The sequence below is a fragment of the Periplaneta americana genome, chromosome 16 (assembly GCF_040183065.1).
Source record: "Periplaneta americana isolate PAMFEO1 chromosome 16, P.americana_PAMFEO1_priV1, whole genome shotgun sequence".
Classification (NCBI taxonomy): Eukaryota; Metazoa; Arthropoda; class Insecta; order Blattodea; family Blattidae; genus Periplaneta; species Periplaneta americana.
Genome location: NC_091132.1, coordinates 183,225,777 through 183,240,719, shown reverse-complemented (window position 1 = coordinate 183,240,719; position 14,943 = coordinate 183,225,777). Strand labels below are relative to the sequence as shown.

At 37.1% G+C, this 14,943-nt stretch overlaps 1 protein-coding gene across 5 annotated transcripts in view; it reads left to right on the top strand.

Moving 5' to 3' along the window:
• Window positions 1-8,521, top strand: part of LOC138692201 (uncharacterized) — a 56,330-nt gene extending 47,809 nt beyond the window's left edge. For all 5 annotated transcript variants that reach the window (XM_069815285.1, XM_069815286.1, XM_069815284.1 and 2 more), the window contains 2 exons: window positions 1,064-1,191; window positions 7,827-8,521. In XM_069815285.1, the coding sequence (XP_069671386.1) occupies window positions 1,064-1,191; window positions 7,827-8,117 (419 nt within the window). In that variant the 3' untranslated portion in view covers window positions 8,118-8,521. The remainder of the gene's footprint in view (window positions 1-1,063; window positions 1,192-7,826) is intronic.
• The last annotated feature ends 6,422 nt before the right edge of the window (window positions 8,522-14,943 follow it).

The window sequence follows — 14,943 nt, the reverse complement described above, 5'->3', positions numbered from 1 at the left end:
GGCCAAAATTAAATGCTGTTGCTATCAAAACATTGACCACCGAGGAACTTCTTGAGGTGCAGGAAGAGATGAAAGTCACTCGGAGCCAAATCCGGGCTGTAGGAGGGATGGTCAATTTGTCCCTGTCCTCATTAATTTTTTCATCGACAGTATGCACCAAATCGTCATTGATCAAAGATGGCCGACCGGTATGCTGTTTGTCATGCACAGAGACACTGCCCTCGTTGAACTTCCTAACCCATCTCCTGACTATTCCATCACTAATGACATCATCATCATACACCTCACAAAGTTGATGATGAATGTCAGCTGGATAACAGACCACATCTCACAGTTGGCGGGGTGCTTGATCGCTTTAAACATTTCAACTGATCACAACTAACCACACACACACGGACTGAAGAAGAAAACACGCATGCGCAAAATAACTATTCCAGCGATGCGACGGCTATAATTGAAAACGGAACTTACTTTAAGAACACGCCGCGTAAATACAGATATAGAACTGGAAATTGAATCTAATTGAAACATTTAACCCACATCCCTATGATACGTCCACATGCCACTTCTGATGTATAATGCATGGTGTTTTCTAAAATTTATAGTTTCTTGAAGACATACACGAATAAGCTGAATGATGTAATGATAACAGACCAATAGAGTTTACATGCAATTCCTTCTGTGTATCTCTATTTCTATTATTTCCTAAGCGAAGTCCTTGTAACACGACAATATTTCAAATTGATAGTGACTTTGACTCGGCATTTCTTTTGCAGCCCAGCATACTACCGAAAAGATGTCGCAAACATTTCACCGGTGGTGTCTCAAGTCTTTGTTCATCCCTCTTACTCAATGTCCAAAGTGTCATTCATGTGTTTAAAACAGTTACCTGCTTAATGTCTATAAGTATGTACATTTTTGCTTCAGTAGTTTTTTCATATTTTATTTTATCGTGGTTTCATTTCTCTGTGAACAGGGCTTCTGCAAACTTATGTGAAAATGTCCCAATGTGTTTATTTTCCAATTGTTGTTTTCTTATGGATTTTTTTTTTGGTTCTTGCAGGTTTGATAGCTCCGTGGTACGTGGATGAGGAGGGTGCAGGTGACTTCCAGATGACAAAGTACGAGCTGCGGCAGGGCAAAGGTGCAGTCAGGGTTACGGAGAAAGGCCTGTACTACATCTATGCACAGGTAGCTAAAATAAACAATTATTATTTTATTATTGCGATGTACCAAAGTACATATGGTATTTCCGTGCAGGAATTCTGCGTTATCATATGATGAAGGATCGGTGGAGCGAAGAAAATTTCTCTCCGGCATCGGGATTCGAACCCAGGTTTTCAGCTCTAAGTGCTGACGCTCTATCCACTAAGCCACACCGGATTCCAATTCCAATGCCGGATTGAAGCCTCTCAGTTTATGATATGTGCAGGCGCTCATTCCATCAGATCCTGGCCACTTAGTCACTCGTAATGAGTGCACCTCTGCACATTAGTGTGTTGGACATTGTGCCACTGTCACACATCTGTGACACAGTGCATGAGAATTTGCCACTAAAAGGGAAACTAAGGCCACGGCCAATGACTCCAGTCAAGTGCCACTGCATTGAATTAAAAAAAAAAACCGAACACAACAGGCGACAATAGAAAACAAAAGATGCGAAAACAAATGAATGAGATGTATAAACAATTAAATGCTCTTTCATATTGAAGTAAAAAAATAGGGGTGCCATTTGAAATTTCAAAGTGGAGATGGCTGGGGGTGGGAGGTGAAATCTAAAATGCAATTAAGCCTGGTTTCAGACTTCCTCCTCAGTATCTAAATTGACTTGTTTTTTGTTTAAATTGAATTCAATTTAAATAATTATTTAGACAGGAAAGTTTTGAAATAAAAGCCCTGTATACTTCAAAGCCTACTTACTTACTTACTGGCTTTTAAGGAACCCGGAGGTTCATTGCCGCCTTCACATAAGCCCTCCATCGGTCCCTATCCTGAGCAAAACCAATCCAGTCTCTATCATCATATCCCACCTCCCTCAGATCCATTTTAATATTATCTTCCCATCTACGTCTCGGCCTCCCCAAAGGTCTTTTTCCCTCCGGCCTCCCAATTAACACTCTATATGCATTTCTGGATTCGCCCATATGTGCTACATGCCCTGCCCATCTCAAACGTCTGGATTTAATGTTCCTAATTATGTCAGGTGAAGAATACAATGCGTGCAGTTCTGTGTTGTGTAACTTTCTCCATTCTCCTGTAACTTCATCCCTCTTAGCCCCAAACATTTTCCTAAGCACCTTATTCTCAAACACCCTTAACCTATGTTCCTCTTTCAAAGTGAGAGTCCAAGTTTCATAACCATAAAGGACAACTGGTAATATAACTGTTTTATAAATTCTAACTTTCAGATTTTTTGACAGGAGACTTGATGGTAAAAGTTTCTCACCCAAATAATAACAGGCATTTCCCATATTTATTCTGTGTTTAATTTCCTCCCGAGTATCATTTATATTTGTTACTATTGCTCCCAGGTATTTAAATTTTTCCACCTCTTCAAAGGATAAATTTCCAATTTTTATATTTCCATTTCGTACAATATTCTCGTCATGAGACACCAGAGAATCAGTCCCATTCCGAGGCATATTTGAAGGTTTCGTAACAAGCTGTTTTTTACGGCTTCAAAGCCTACACAGGATTAAATTGAATCTGTCGAATCTGTCTGAGTATGGTACTGAATTTGAACGACACTCTTATTCCACAAGATTTAAATTATTCCCTTGTTTTGCTTATGGTTAGATTGATGAAATAGAAATAGAGCAATTGAATTGTCTAATAAGTTGTTCCTATCAGGTCATAGTTTTTTAAATTTTGAGAGATTTAAACTGTATCTGTAAAATAAAATAATTACAATACATGAGTGGCAATTTCATGTGAATTTCTGAAAAATCACAATTTTCTTTTGTCGAATGTTAGGGCCCTTAACTTGCCATTATTCGCCCCTAATCTATGAGCGGGCTTATAGATGTCGCTAGTGCCAAGAAATATAGAACACTCAGGTCATCAAAGACAAATGCAGAGTGCAGCACAATTGTTGAATGTACATTACACTCGTAATACATGAATGTCACAGGGGAACCAGAGTACCTGAAGAAAACCCCTGTGTTGGTTAGACCACGAGCTTGCCCGACACAAGTTATAAATTCGGATTTGAACCTGGACTCCCTAGCTTATAAGCCCAATGCACTAGCACTGACTCATCAAGGTGGATAAATTTACTTATACAGTAAAACCTGTTCAAGACCAAAGTGACATGGTCCTAATTTTTTTCCATTGTGGACAGGTTTCCGTATTATTCAGGTGTGAAATTAAACTAGAATACAGTGAAACCTCTCATTTACGGACATTGAAGGGACGTAACAATCTGTCGGCACTGGGAGGTTTCCTCTATTGGGAGGGAGGCTCCCCAATCTAACAGTAAATTTATAATATGCATTATGTATCCCTTCACGCTTTAAATGAAATGTATTACTGTAGTTTAATTCTAAATACAGTATACTGTACTACAGTAAATTCTTTGCAATTTTGAACTACAGTAGATAAGACCGAAAAAGGAAAATACAGTACTGTGCCATGCAGTTTTATTCTAGATCTACAGTTATGCAGTACTGTAATTTACAGTTTTCAACTTAACCTTTACGTTCAGGTGCCATGTCTCTGGAAACAGAACAACTGATTGAAGTGAAGAGAATAATCCTACTAACTCTATTATGTGTTGAATACAATTTCACGATCGCGGAAACGTTGGACCCATCAGACAGGTTAAATTTTATGATTTTGTTTATCCACCCGCTTCCAGCTAACAAGGGGTAGCCTACGAGACCCTTATTGTCATCTTTCATGTTAAGGAATTTTTGTACACTTCTCAAAACTAAATTTTCCATTTTTGTAATACATTAGATTTTGAAATCCAGTCTGTCCGCAGTCAGAAGGTAAAGCAAGCTTTAGGACTGTGAAACAGCTGTCCTTGTCCGTGTCTGATGCCCACGTGCATCAACGTCGGTTAGTGTAACCACCAGTTAAAATTGTCATCTAACCTCTGATTAAGCATTTTTACAGTGGATCGACCTCGGTTACGACTTAAATAGAAGGTTAACCACAGTAATCTATAACCGGCCATTTTCGAGTGGTTAAAGGAGATAACCAGTGATTAGTAGAGCAAGTAAAGCAAAATGGCGGCCAGAGCCACAGATGTTTACTTCGAAGACGATTATTATTGTACAATACTTGAATTATATGGATAGAGCATGAGCGTGAAGTTTCTTTAGTGGAAAGAGAGAATCTTTACAAGGAATTAGGTGACAGAAAATTTCAGGAGGGATTTTATTTATCAAAATCTACAAATGGCTCACTTGCAATAACTCAAAAACAGTCATATTTCTTCTGTTGATTAGCTCCTTATGTTAAAATTCTATGTAACTGTTATTTTCTGTATTTTAAGAGGGAATACTTGAATATCTCTTTCTCTGTCACTGGCTGAACAAAGAGAGGTTATGGATAATGAACAGTAACCTGGTGTAAATGGGATCTTGGGTCGTACACACATTTCTACTAATCTTCTGCATCCTTTTCCTTTATGGATATTCCTTCTTTATTATATAATATATTTAAATCTATTAAGTAAGTCTATCGATACTTAACCTCACATTGGGATATAATCATTTTTGCATTCAATTTTCTATTTTGTACGATTTTAACCTAACAGCAATGAAAAACAAAGAAATGCAACTCGCAAATATAACAGCGCCCAAAGGCAAACAAATGCAACGCGAAAATGTAGGACATGTTCACTTCGATATAGAACGGAGTGAGCGCAGTCGTTTTTAGATGTTGACTATTATCTTTGCTGTGGTATGAATGCTTTTCTTTAGTCATTTTGTAGAAACAGTGTACCATGATAGACTTTGCTCTGGTTAAATGAAGTGTCAGCTAACTATGTTTAAGTAATCGGTGATTATGAATGGTGCACAGAAATTACATTTTAACCACGGTTACTGTTTAACCGTCGTTTCGTAATCTATGATTACTGCGTTTTTAACCGATGTTGATGCACTTCACCATGAGAGTGTCCGTAAACGAGAGTTAAATTTATCATTATTTCTATATTATTTCAGTTGGGATATAAAAATCTGTCTGTATATGAGGAGTGTCCGTATCTTGGGAATGTCCGTAAGGAGAGGTTTCACTGTATTTTATCATTTGTATACATGAAAAGCAAATTGGCATGCCGGAAACTGCAAGAAGTATAAAATATTCTCTTTAACACTAATCACATTAAATCAGCTTTCTGTTGCTTATTCTGTTCGTGAATCAACTTGATTAAAATCTCATTTTCTGTATAAATATTATCGTAACTCACTCATTAAACACTACTAAAGTTTACTAATCTCATTTAATTTAATATCTAACACTATAATACTGTATTGTATATCATTGCACATTATTAATTTAATTGGATAGGAGTCATCCATTAGAAGCCTTGACTTCTGGTTTATCTAATGTCTTTGCCAGTACAATAGCTTGCTTTGCAGAATAGATCCAAAAATTGGCATCTTCTTTGAAAGGTCATGAAGAACCCACTCCCACAACAGTTCATTTATTTCCATATAAAGAGTTGCTTTCTGGTTCCTTTTATGTCACCAATATTGGCCGCAAGCCACTCACTCATTATGATCTTTATTTTTTGAAGTGTCACACCTGAGTTTTCCACAACTGAACTTCAACATTATATCACATACACTTAGTTTCTAATTTTCCTTTAACTCGGTAACTTTTACTTCATCACTTAATGTTAATGCCATATTTTACGCAACATTCTTTTTTTACCAGGAAATCACTACACTTGCGCTCTGTCTAGCTACGACATCATACAGGTGTGAAGCATTGAAAATCTTTGATGGGACTCGTCTGCCTAGTCAACGGGGTAATAAAATTTATGACCGACAGGCCAACACACCCTTGTAGTCTCTAAAATTTTGTAAAGAATACTTGTTTTTAAAATGTTATGTTATGTTTTATTTAACGACGCTCACAACTGCAGCGTCGCCGGATGTGCCGGAATTTTGTCCCGCAGGAGTTCTTTTACATGCCAGTAAATCTACTGACATGAGCCTATCGCATTTAAGCACACTTAAATGCCATCGACCTGGCCTGGGATCGAACCCGCAACCTTGGGCATAGAAGGCCATCGCTATATCAACTCGCCAACCAGGTCGACACTTTTTTTTATCTTAGTGACCTACATATTTCGCATATTCCTTGAAATTACATGCTGTTTCAAAATATAGTTAACATTAAAGCAGTGTGTCAAAAATATTATTTCCGTTTTGAACAGCAGCAGGGAGTTTCTGTTTCCACGTTGGACATTTTCCATTTTTTTCAGGAAAAATTACACATAATACATACGAATTTCGCCGTGACCAATAAACTGATCTGAAATAGACAGGATTCCGTATTATTCAGGTTCTGATTTAAACAGGTTTTACTGTACCACTAGGGTTACAGACGTCCTAGTTTTCCCGGACATGTCCTAGCTTTTAATGCGTCCGGGGATTTTCTAAATTGCCGAGGTACCTATTAAAGTTGCATTTATAAAACACACTCACATCCGAGAATCGTTAAAATCTAAACTGGGATAAAATTGTTTTTTTTTTTATGGCTGGAGAAGTTGGTATCACCGAGTGACCGAAATGTTTACATTGTTTACAATGATCTCGCGAGTTTAAAATATCGAAACGAGCGATTGATTGATTTCTGGAGTCTCACTGTGAGATGTTGTTCCTTTGTTTTGTAAGTGACACGGAACGTGGTGGAGAATGCTTATTCGTTATAGTATAGCTGACATTGATACATGTTAAAGGTAAGGGGTAATTACAGAGCGTTCGCCTACGGGTGGGGCCAGGAAAGCGGCATGTACTGATACGCCGCTTTGTGCGCGCAGTTGTTGAGACACGCTCGAAAATCAAGGACATCAAGGTCGACAAGTTATCAGTTGTGAGCCAGATGGTGCAGTATTTAACACGTACAGTGCAGTTTCTTGACACAGTTGCTTCAATATTCAGCGTGTGTGTAAAATTTGTTAACAATGCAAAACGCAAAATTCACGCTTGAACAGAGAGTTTTTATGTATGATGCATATGTGAAAACAGAGTCGTGTAGAGAGGTGCGTAGGCAATTTGAAGTGAAATATCCGGGGCTCCAATTCAGGGTAGAGAAACTGTTAGACGTCTTGTTTACAAATTAAGGACAACAGGGTCGATAAATGCTACAATTCCTAAGTGAAAACAAGGAGTATTGACGGAAGAAAAAATTGATGAAATCAGTGCATCATTTACACGCTCTCCTAATAAATCTCTAAGACGTGTTTGACAGCAAGTTAGTGTTTCAAAAACATCAATCTTTACTGCTGCTAAACTTTTAAAATTAAAACCCTACAGAGTATAGTACCGGTATAGAAAGTGGAAGCTTACGGATAGACTATTCCCGCAAGCGACACCGCAGGTGGGCCGCTCTCCTGGCCCCACCCGTAGGCGAACGCTCTGTATTTTTATATTTTATAATTAGAAAGTAAATTTCGGCACAATAGAGCATGAATGATCCAGGCATCTTATTAATCAAACACAGCAGCCTCTCTCTACTGTCTGTATATAGGCACTCTAAACTCTGTCAGGGTTTCAGTTCGATTTGTCAACTTACAGATCCCTGCATGTCCAATGCAAACTCAAGACTACTCTTTGTGCTTCAAATGTGTTTTGTTTCTCGGTCTGCAGGTGTACTACCTGACGACAGAGGAGTCCAACAGCTACTCCATCAACCTGCAGAAGGAGGGAAAGGACTCTGTCGAGGAGCTGGCACTTTGCAGCACACATGCGGCAGGTGGGGGCCGCAGCTCGGAAGTGAGCTGCTTCACGTCCGTGGTCAGGTTCCTCAACACTACCGATCTCATTTACGTCCGTCAGCGTGAACGGAACCGCAGGATGATCTTACGTGACGGCTACTCATTCTTTGGCGTTGTCCACCTCAACAGCGTGAATGGCAGAAAGGCAAATTCCACAGCTTGAAACCCTCAACAGTCTTGGTAGGAGTTAACATGTCAGGTATCTGGTAATCCACGTGCTCTTGAATGCTTTCTTTCCAAAACCTGCTATTTCCACTTTCAGTTATTTTTACAGGAAGGAGAAAAATTGCTGACTTTGAAATATATGAACTAATTTAAAAAATGGGTCTCTATTCTTATCTTACAGATATTTTATACGACTGTGCACTAAATGTATAATAATAATAATAATAATAATAATAATAATAATAATAATAATAATAATAATAATAATCCGTGGCGCTACAGCCCACGAATGACCAAGACCGACCAGCCGGCTGCTGGCCTCACGACCACATGCCGAAGCAGAGGTGGACGATCATCCAACCAGAATGGAGGTACAGTAGAACCTCTATTATCCGTGGTAATGAACGGTTAATCGAAAAAATCGGATAATCTGTACCATAAAAGATTTTTATAAATAAAGTGCATAATGTAGGCTTATAGTTTCGCAATTTCCTCCTTGGTTTTATGTTTAACATGCTAGTTAATGGATCAGAATTTCACTGATTTAAGTCTGGTTATCAGTGATGGGTTTTAAGGACTAAGGGAACTACTTGTGATGGTTATCTGCCGAAAGATAGGAGAAGAGGCCTCGTGTTGTAGATTTACACACTCGTACTTTATACAATTTATCTTTTTTTTATTAAATCGCGCACAGTTGTAACGCCAATCTCGTATTCTGATTCGATATGAGATAAAGTTTCTGCTTTTCCAAATCTCTCAATTATTTGCTCTTTTTTATACTTAGCACAACACGTTTTCTTTCAACACCCATGGAAGATATTTTGTATATGTTATACAGAATGTCCACATCAACAGTAGAACAAGGACTGAAGTGTACACGGGTTTAGCGATTGTGTGGCACTTCTTGGGGGTCATTTTCTTGAAAGCAGGTAGTGATTATTTTACAAGTTGGGAAAAACACCCCCTCCAACAAGTAATTATATAGGACTTCATATTTTGGCCTGTAAAAGAGAGAGAGAGAGAGAGAGAAATAGTCGGATAATCCACCAATTGGTTAATAGGGTGACGGATAATCGGGGTTCTACTGTATCGTGTGGTTAGCACGATGAGCCCCCCAGCCGTTAAAGCTGGTTTGCATGACCGGATTTCGCTACCTATCGTAGCTCCCCAAGTGCATCACGATTCTGGGTGGGCACCAGTCCCATACACTGACCGAAATTTCATGAGAAAACTTCTTCCCCCATGAGGACTCGAACCAGCGCGCATTCTGTAATGCAAGTCCCAGGCAGGATGCCTTAGACCATGACGCCATGACACGGAACAGTGTCTTAGAATACTTCATAATTTTTCAACAATTTCTAAATTAAAGTATAAGATAATAAATTTTGGCCTAAAAAAAAAAGGTTTTGAAAAAATAACTTTAGGATTGGATTCAGGATGTGAGAAATATGTTTATTATAGGGTATTGAGTCAAAATCGGTTTCTGTACAAAATAGCAGGTTTTGGAGACAAATCATTAATTTATTGTTGTGTTTTAGCCTCTCTTCAAGAACACGTTATGTATGCGTTTGTAACTCTATCATTATCATCATCATCCAAAAGACATTTTGTATTATTGTGGGTTGTCTCCAAAGAGAACCTTTTCTATATTCAGAAGTTTTGCTTTCTGGAGAGAGAAATGGATTGTTCTCTTTCTGCCTAATCACTATTCCCTTTCTCTTTCTCTGCTCATCATTGGAAAGCTAAATTTCGAATAAGAAACTTTGTTTATATCTTATTTGGTGAACAATAACGAAAAAAAGGGAAAATATAAGCTATATCATAATTGAAATTACTGTCTGAAATTCAGAACTTCTTACCACGAAATACTATAAGTTTCTATACTGTATCAATACCTGTGGTTGTAATGAAATATCTCCCCACCATTCAGACGTCATCAGAGCTCACAGATAAAGTGTCACAACCTTACATGTAAAAATGAAATGCAGGAGCTTAAAATAAGAAAGACTTTGATTTTCTTTGCTGTTATTTATAAATAGGAAACAAAGAAATTTAACAGCAAAGATTATTTTCATGGAACCTTTAACCACCTATTGTTTAAGATTTCTGGTATCCTAGGCGTTTGTTACCTTGGAAAAAATCAGAATCATCAATGGTAGGTTACCATTATTATTAGCTTCTTTGCTAATTACTGATTATTCATTCTGAGCAAGGTTTAATACTAGATGTAACTGTTAAACTGGTATTTGTGCTGTTTTTTATTCTTGTTCTGTATGAAATTCTTTAACTCTTTTTTGCCATACCTTTGTACTTGATTTGAGCTTGCAAATGTGTGAGCTGAATATCACTTGGAAGTTTGAATGTTATGTTTGTTGTAGATGTAGTTTACAGCAAGGAATGCACAGTTGAGGCTGTCCTGCTCATGTTTTACCAGAGAGTACTTGTTTTTCATATCACTTCGTGATTTAAGATGGCGCTTATTCCGTCGGATCCCGGCCAACTAGTCACTCATATCGAGTGCACCTCAGCACATGTGTGGACTTCGGTCCTGCGTTCATAGACATCTATGATGTAGTGCAGAGGGCGGCCACTAGAGGGAACCCAAGAGTTGGAGCTTAATCTGAGACGATTCTAACAGGCGTCGGGGTTGTATCCGGTGTGGCTTAGTGGATAAAGCATCAGCACGTAGAGCTGAAAACCCGCGTTCAAATCCCGGCGCCGGAGAGAATTTTTCTCTGTTCCATTACTCTTTCATCTCTGGAAAGTGTTAAAGCTGTTGAATCCTTAGTATTGTGATGCTTGCTAAAGTATGAAAGGTATCTCCAGTGAATAGAGATTATAAAGAATGGACATTCCGCATCAGTACCTTTGATGTAGCTGGACTGATTTCAATGACCTTCAAGCCAGCTAAAGCGTGAGATTCTGCTTTCTCCCTAGAGTTGGCGCTGACATCACACCAGCTAGCAGTCGACACAGCGGAAATATAACACACATAATTAATACATCTAGGTACATTATGTACTCAAATAAAATAAATTGGATCCATAAAATAATAAATCCGTCATTAACTTTATAATGAGAGTTGAGACGTTGACTCCAACAACAATTAAAATATGTAATGATTTCATAGCACTGAAAATGGAAAAAAAACTCTTACGAAGTAAAACCATATACCTATATTATATTATATACAAATATTAAACGAATTCGATACTTAATTTTATAATGTATTACATTATTTTATAATATAATTTATGATATCTGAAATATAAAATATTATTATTACAACTAGTTTGTCACTGAGAAATAAGGAAAAGCTGTTAACTTGAATTTATTTGAAGCAAAGCTTTACTGGATTATGCAATAAGGTAGGCGATGTTTGGATCCTGTGTCTCAACTCTATTCTCAATTATTATCTTAGCGTATGCTCGATTACACTACCTCTAGCGCTTGAAAGTGGAACTAACCGCTGGCGCACAGAGAAACAAACCACAGGAAAATTCGCTCAGTGTCCATTCTTTATAATCTCTATTCACTGGTATCTCTGTGCACAACAGTGACATTTTTGCAATGTTGCAGTCTACTCATTGGATGAGAGGGTTATGAATACATTAATTTTAAGAGCTGATTCTTTAGGGCAGTGGTTCCCAAATTTTTCGAAAGCGCAACCCACTTTTATGGGGGGCGAGATTGTCTTTTGCGACTTCCCCTCCCCCCTCCCCCCAGTATGGTATTTAACACTATTCGAAAAATATAAAGCTTTGTAAAATTGAAAATAACGACAAGTTTACTCAAAAGTATTGGACACCACCAGTGCTGTAGTTGGGCCAGTATGCCGTACAGTCAAAAATAATAACTCACTGTTACCATACCAGAAAAAAATATAGACTCGAAAATATATTAATTATGTTTAAATAAACTTTAATATCCAGGTATTGTGGGTCCCTATCACCACAGCATGGCTTGTCCTCAGGTTGCCTTTAATATACCTTTTGGGGAGGCCGAGACGTAGTTGGGAAGATAATATTAAAATGGATTTGAGAGAGGTGGGATATGATGATAGAGACTGGATTAATCTTGCTCAGGATAGGGACCAATGGCGGGCTTATGTGAGGGCGGCAATGACCCTCCGGGTTCCTTAAAAGCCAGTAAGTAAGTAGGTAAACTTTAATATACTTTGAAATGGAGGATGTTAGCTATTTGAAAAACATTTTGATTTTTATATCTAGCATAAAAGTAGTGGCTGGCATCTCATATCCTTTCCTTAAACGCTAGTCAATTCATTGTTTTATTGAAAACCATAGTCTGGCACTTCAAGAGTAGTTGTGATTTGTTAATTTCAATTTGCTTCCATAATGCAGTGGTATTTCTATAAGTAAATTTTTTTAAGTTGGTTATTTAACGACGCTGTATCAACTACGAGGTTATTTAGCATTGATGAGATTGGTGATGAGAGATGGTATTTGGCGAGATGAGGCGGGGATTCGCCATAGATTACCTGAAATTTGGCTTACGGTTGGGGAAAACCTCGGAAAAAAACCCAACCAGGTAATCAGTCCAAGCAGGAATCGAACCCGCGCCCGAGTGCAACTCTGGATCGGCAGGAAAGCGTCTTAACCGACTGAGCTACGCCAGTGACTCTATGGCTTCTTAGATTCACCTTCCTTGCTGATATTTTCGAAAACTTAAACGCTTTGAATAGTAGTTTGCAAGGCCAATATGTTAACATGATAAGAGCTGGGAATACAAATAGACGGATTTATAAAACAACTTAATTTCTGGTCGACATTACTTGACAAAAATAAATGTTATTCATTGCAGCGTATTAAATAACCCAAGGAAAATTTAACTACATTCTTCTTCTTATTTGGTATTACAGCCCAAGTGGACCTTAACCTCCTCTATATGATAGTCTAATATTGAGTTTGTTTTTGTGGACATGCAATTAAGTTTTCGCAATTTTACACAAAAACTTTTTTAATATCTTCAGCAAAAAACTCAATCACGACAATCACAAATGGATAGTGAATCCACTTTTAGAGATTTATGTTAATAAAACTTTTTTTTGTCTTATTTTGTAAATCATCTCGGACCCACTTCAGTTCCTTACACGACCCCCACTTTGGGAACCACTGCTTTAGGGTATAGGTAACAAAAATGTCTCGAATTATTTTGGCCTCTGAAGAAGAATTTGGCCTAAGTAAAATAACTTGTGTTTAATATGTGCGTCTCATTTATGAACAAGATTTAGGTTACAGATACATTTTCACGAAGGAATATGTAAGAGAATTGCGAGACGAAAAATTATTGACTATTTGCACAGATATACAGAGCATTCGAGCCAAGTGCTACTTCGTCTTCATAGTTGCGACGTTGGCTACACTGCTTCTCACGTCACATGGCCACCATTTAAAATTGTCATAAGGTTACGAAAACTTTTAGTATTTTTTACACTATTATGTATTACTACGATATTGTGAACTGATGAATATAAATCATTGTATTCAGTACTAAAAATAAACATTGTACATATTTCAAAACTATGTTTTTAAATTTCTATATGAAAATTAATCACTTTCAACATGGAAAAAAATTTTTGTGCAGTACAATAGCCTATTTCTTTACATAACCTATAAACATATTTTCCAATTATCCAGCACTGGGTTTGTCCCACAGTTACCGGATATGAGGAATTCTACTGTACTTTATAGTGCAAATACTTCCGATCCGTAGTTATAACAAAACAAAAAAATTCTAACAAAAAAAAAAAAGTAAATAATCTAGGGTGAATATTCTGAAATGGGCAAATATGAATAACAAAACTGGAAAAAATATATTATATTATATTGTGTACTTTTTTCTCATATTGGTTACATTTGCTCCTATTATTGAAGATTCTGGTAACAGTTGAGATTAAAAAAAATTTTTATGTGAGATTTTCTAATTTAAAAAACAGCCAAGGGATTGTTGTTATCTTTCCCTTACAGCCCATTGTTTAAGTATCTTCTAAACTTCTGTACTTCAGATTTCACTTGTCTTCGAACATTTCTTTTTTCACGATCAGTCATATCTGTTATTTCCTTTCTTTTTTTTTTATATTCTTTGCCATAGTCCCTTTTTTTCTGCCTACTGCCTTCTGCCTATGTATCTTCTCCCTTTCATATTTCCAACTTTCATCATCAGACTTTTTTTTTTTTCCTATAAACAATCACATGAAATAATATTCGAAGTTACTTTATCCACCAGTATTTAATAATTGTATGTTAAATGAAACCTTGTCCCACAATAAAGGGACCGACGTTACAGGGACCGTTGTTACAAATTACTATAGGTAATTTCCGCAATAGTTCTGACAAAATAAATCGTTAAAAAATATCATGGAGGTTAGATTTTTTAGTCAACAAACATTGTAATGTTTTGCATTTACTATGAAAGTTCAATATATACAAACTATATTTAATGCCACCTGGGACCAGTGTTACCAATAGGAAACATAACATTCAGTCATCAGTGATGATTTTTGTATTTTTCAATAAAACAAATTACGATAATGGACGAAAAGTTTTTCAACTGGCGCCATGTTGACCTCTCATCACTACCAACCGTTAAAATTTATCACATGAAGCAAAATTGTCTTTTGTGTAGCTCTTTTATTTCGAGGGACCGGCGTTACGAAATTTTTGGGGACAAACTTTACATTAAAGTTGTGTCCTTTCAGAATTAAACAAACAACAATTCCTGTCTTTCATAAGTATTTTAACTATTTATTTTTATAATCTTGGCCGAGGAAATAAAATCAAATCGAAACATTCTGAGAAAAACTT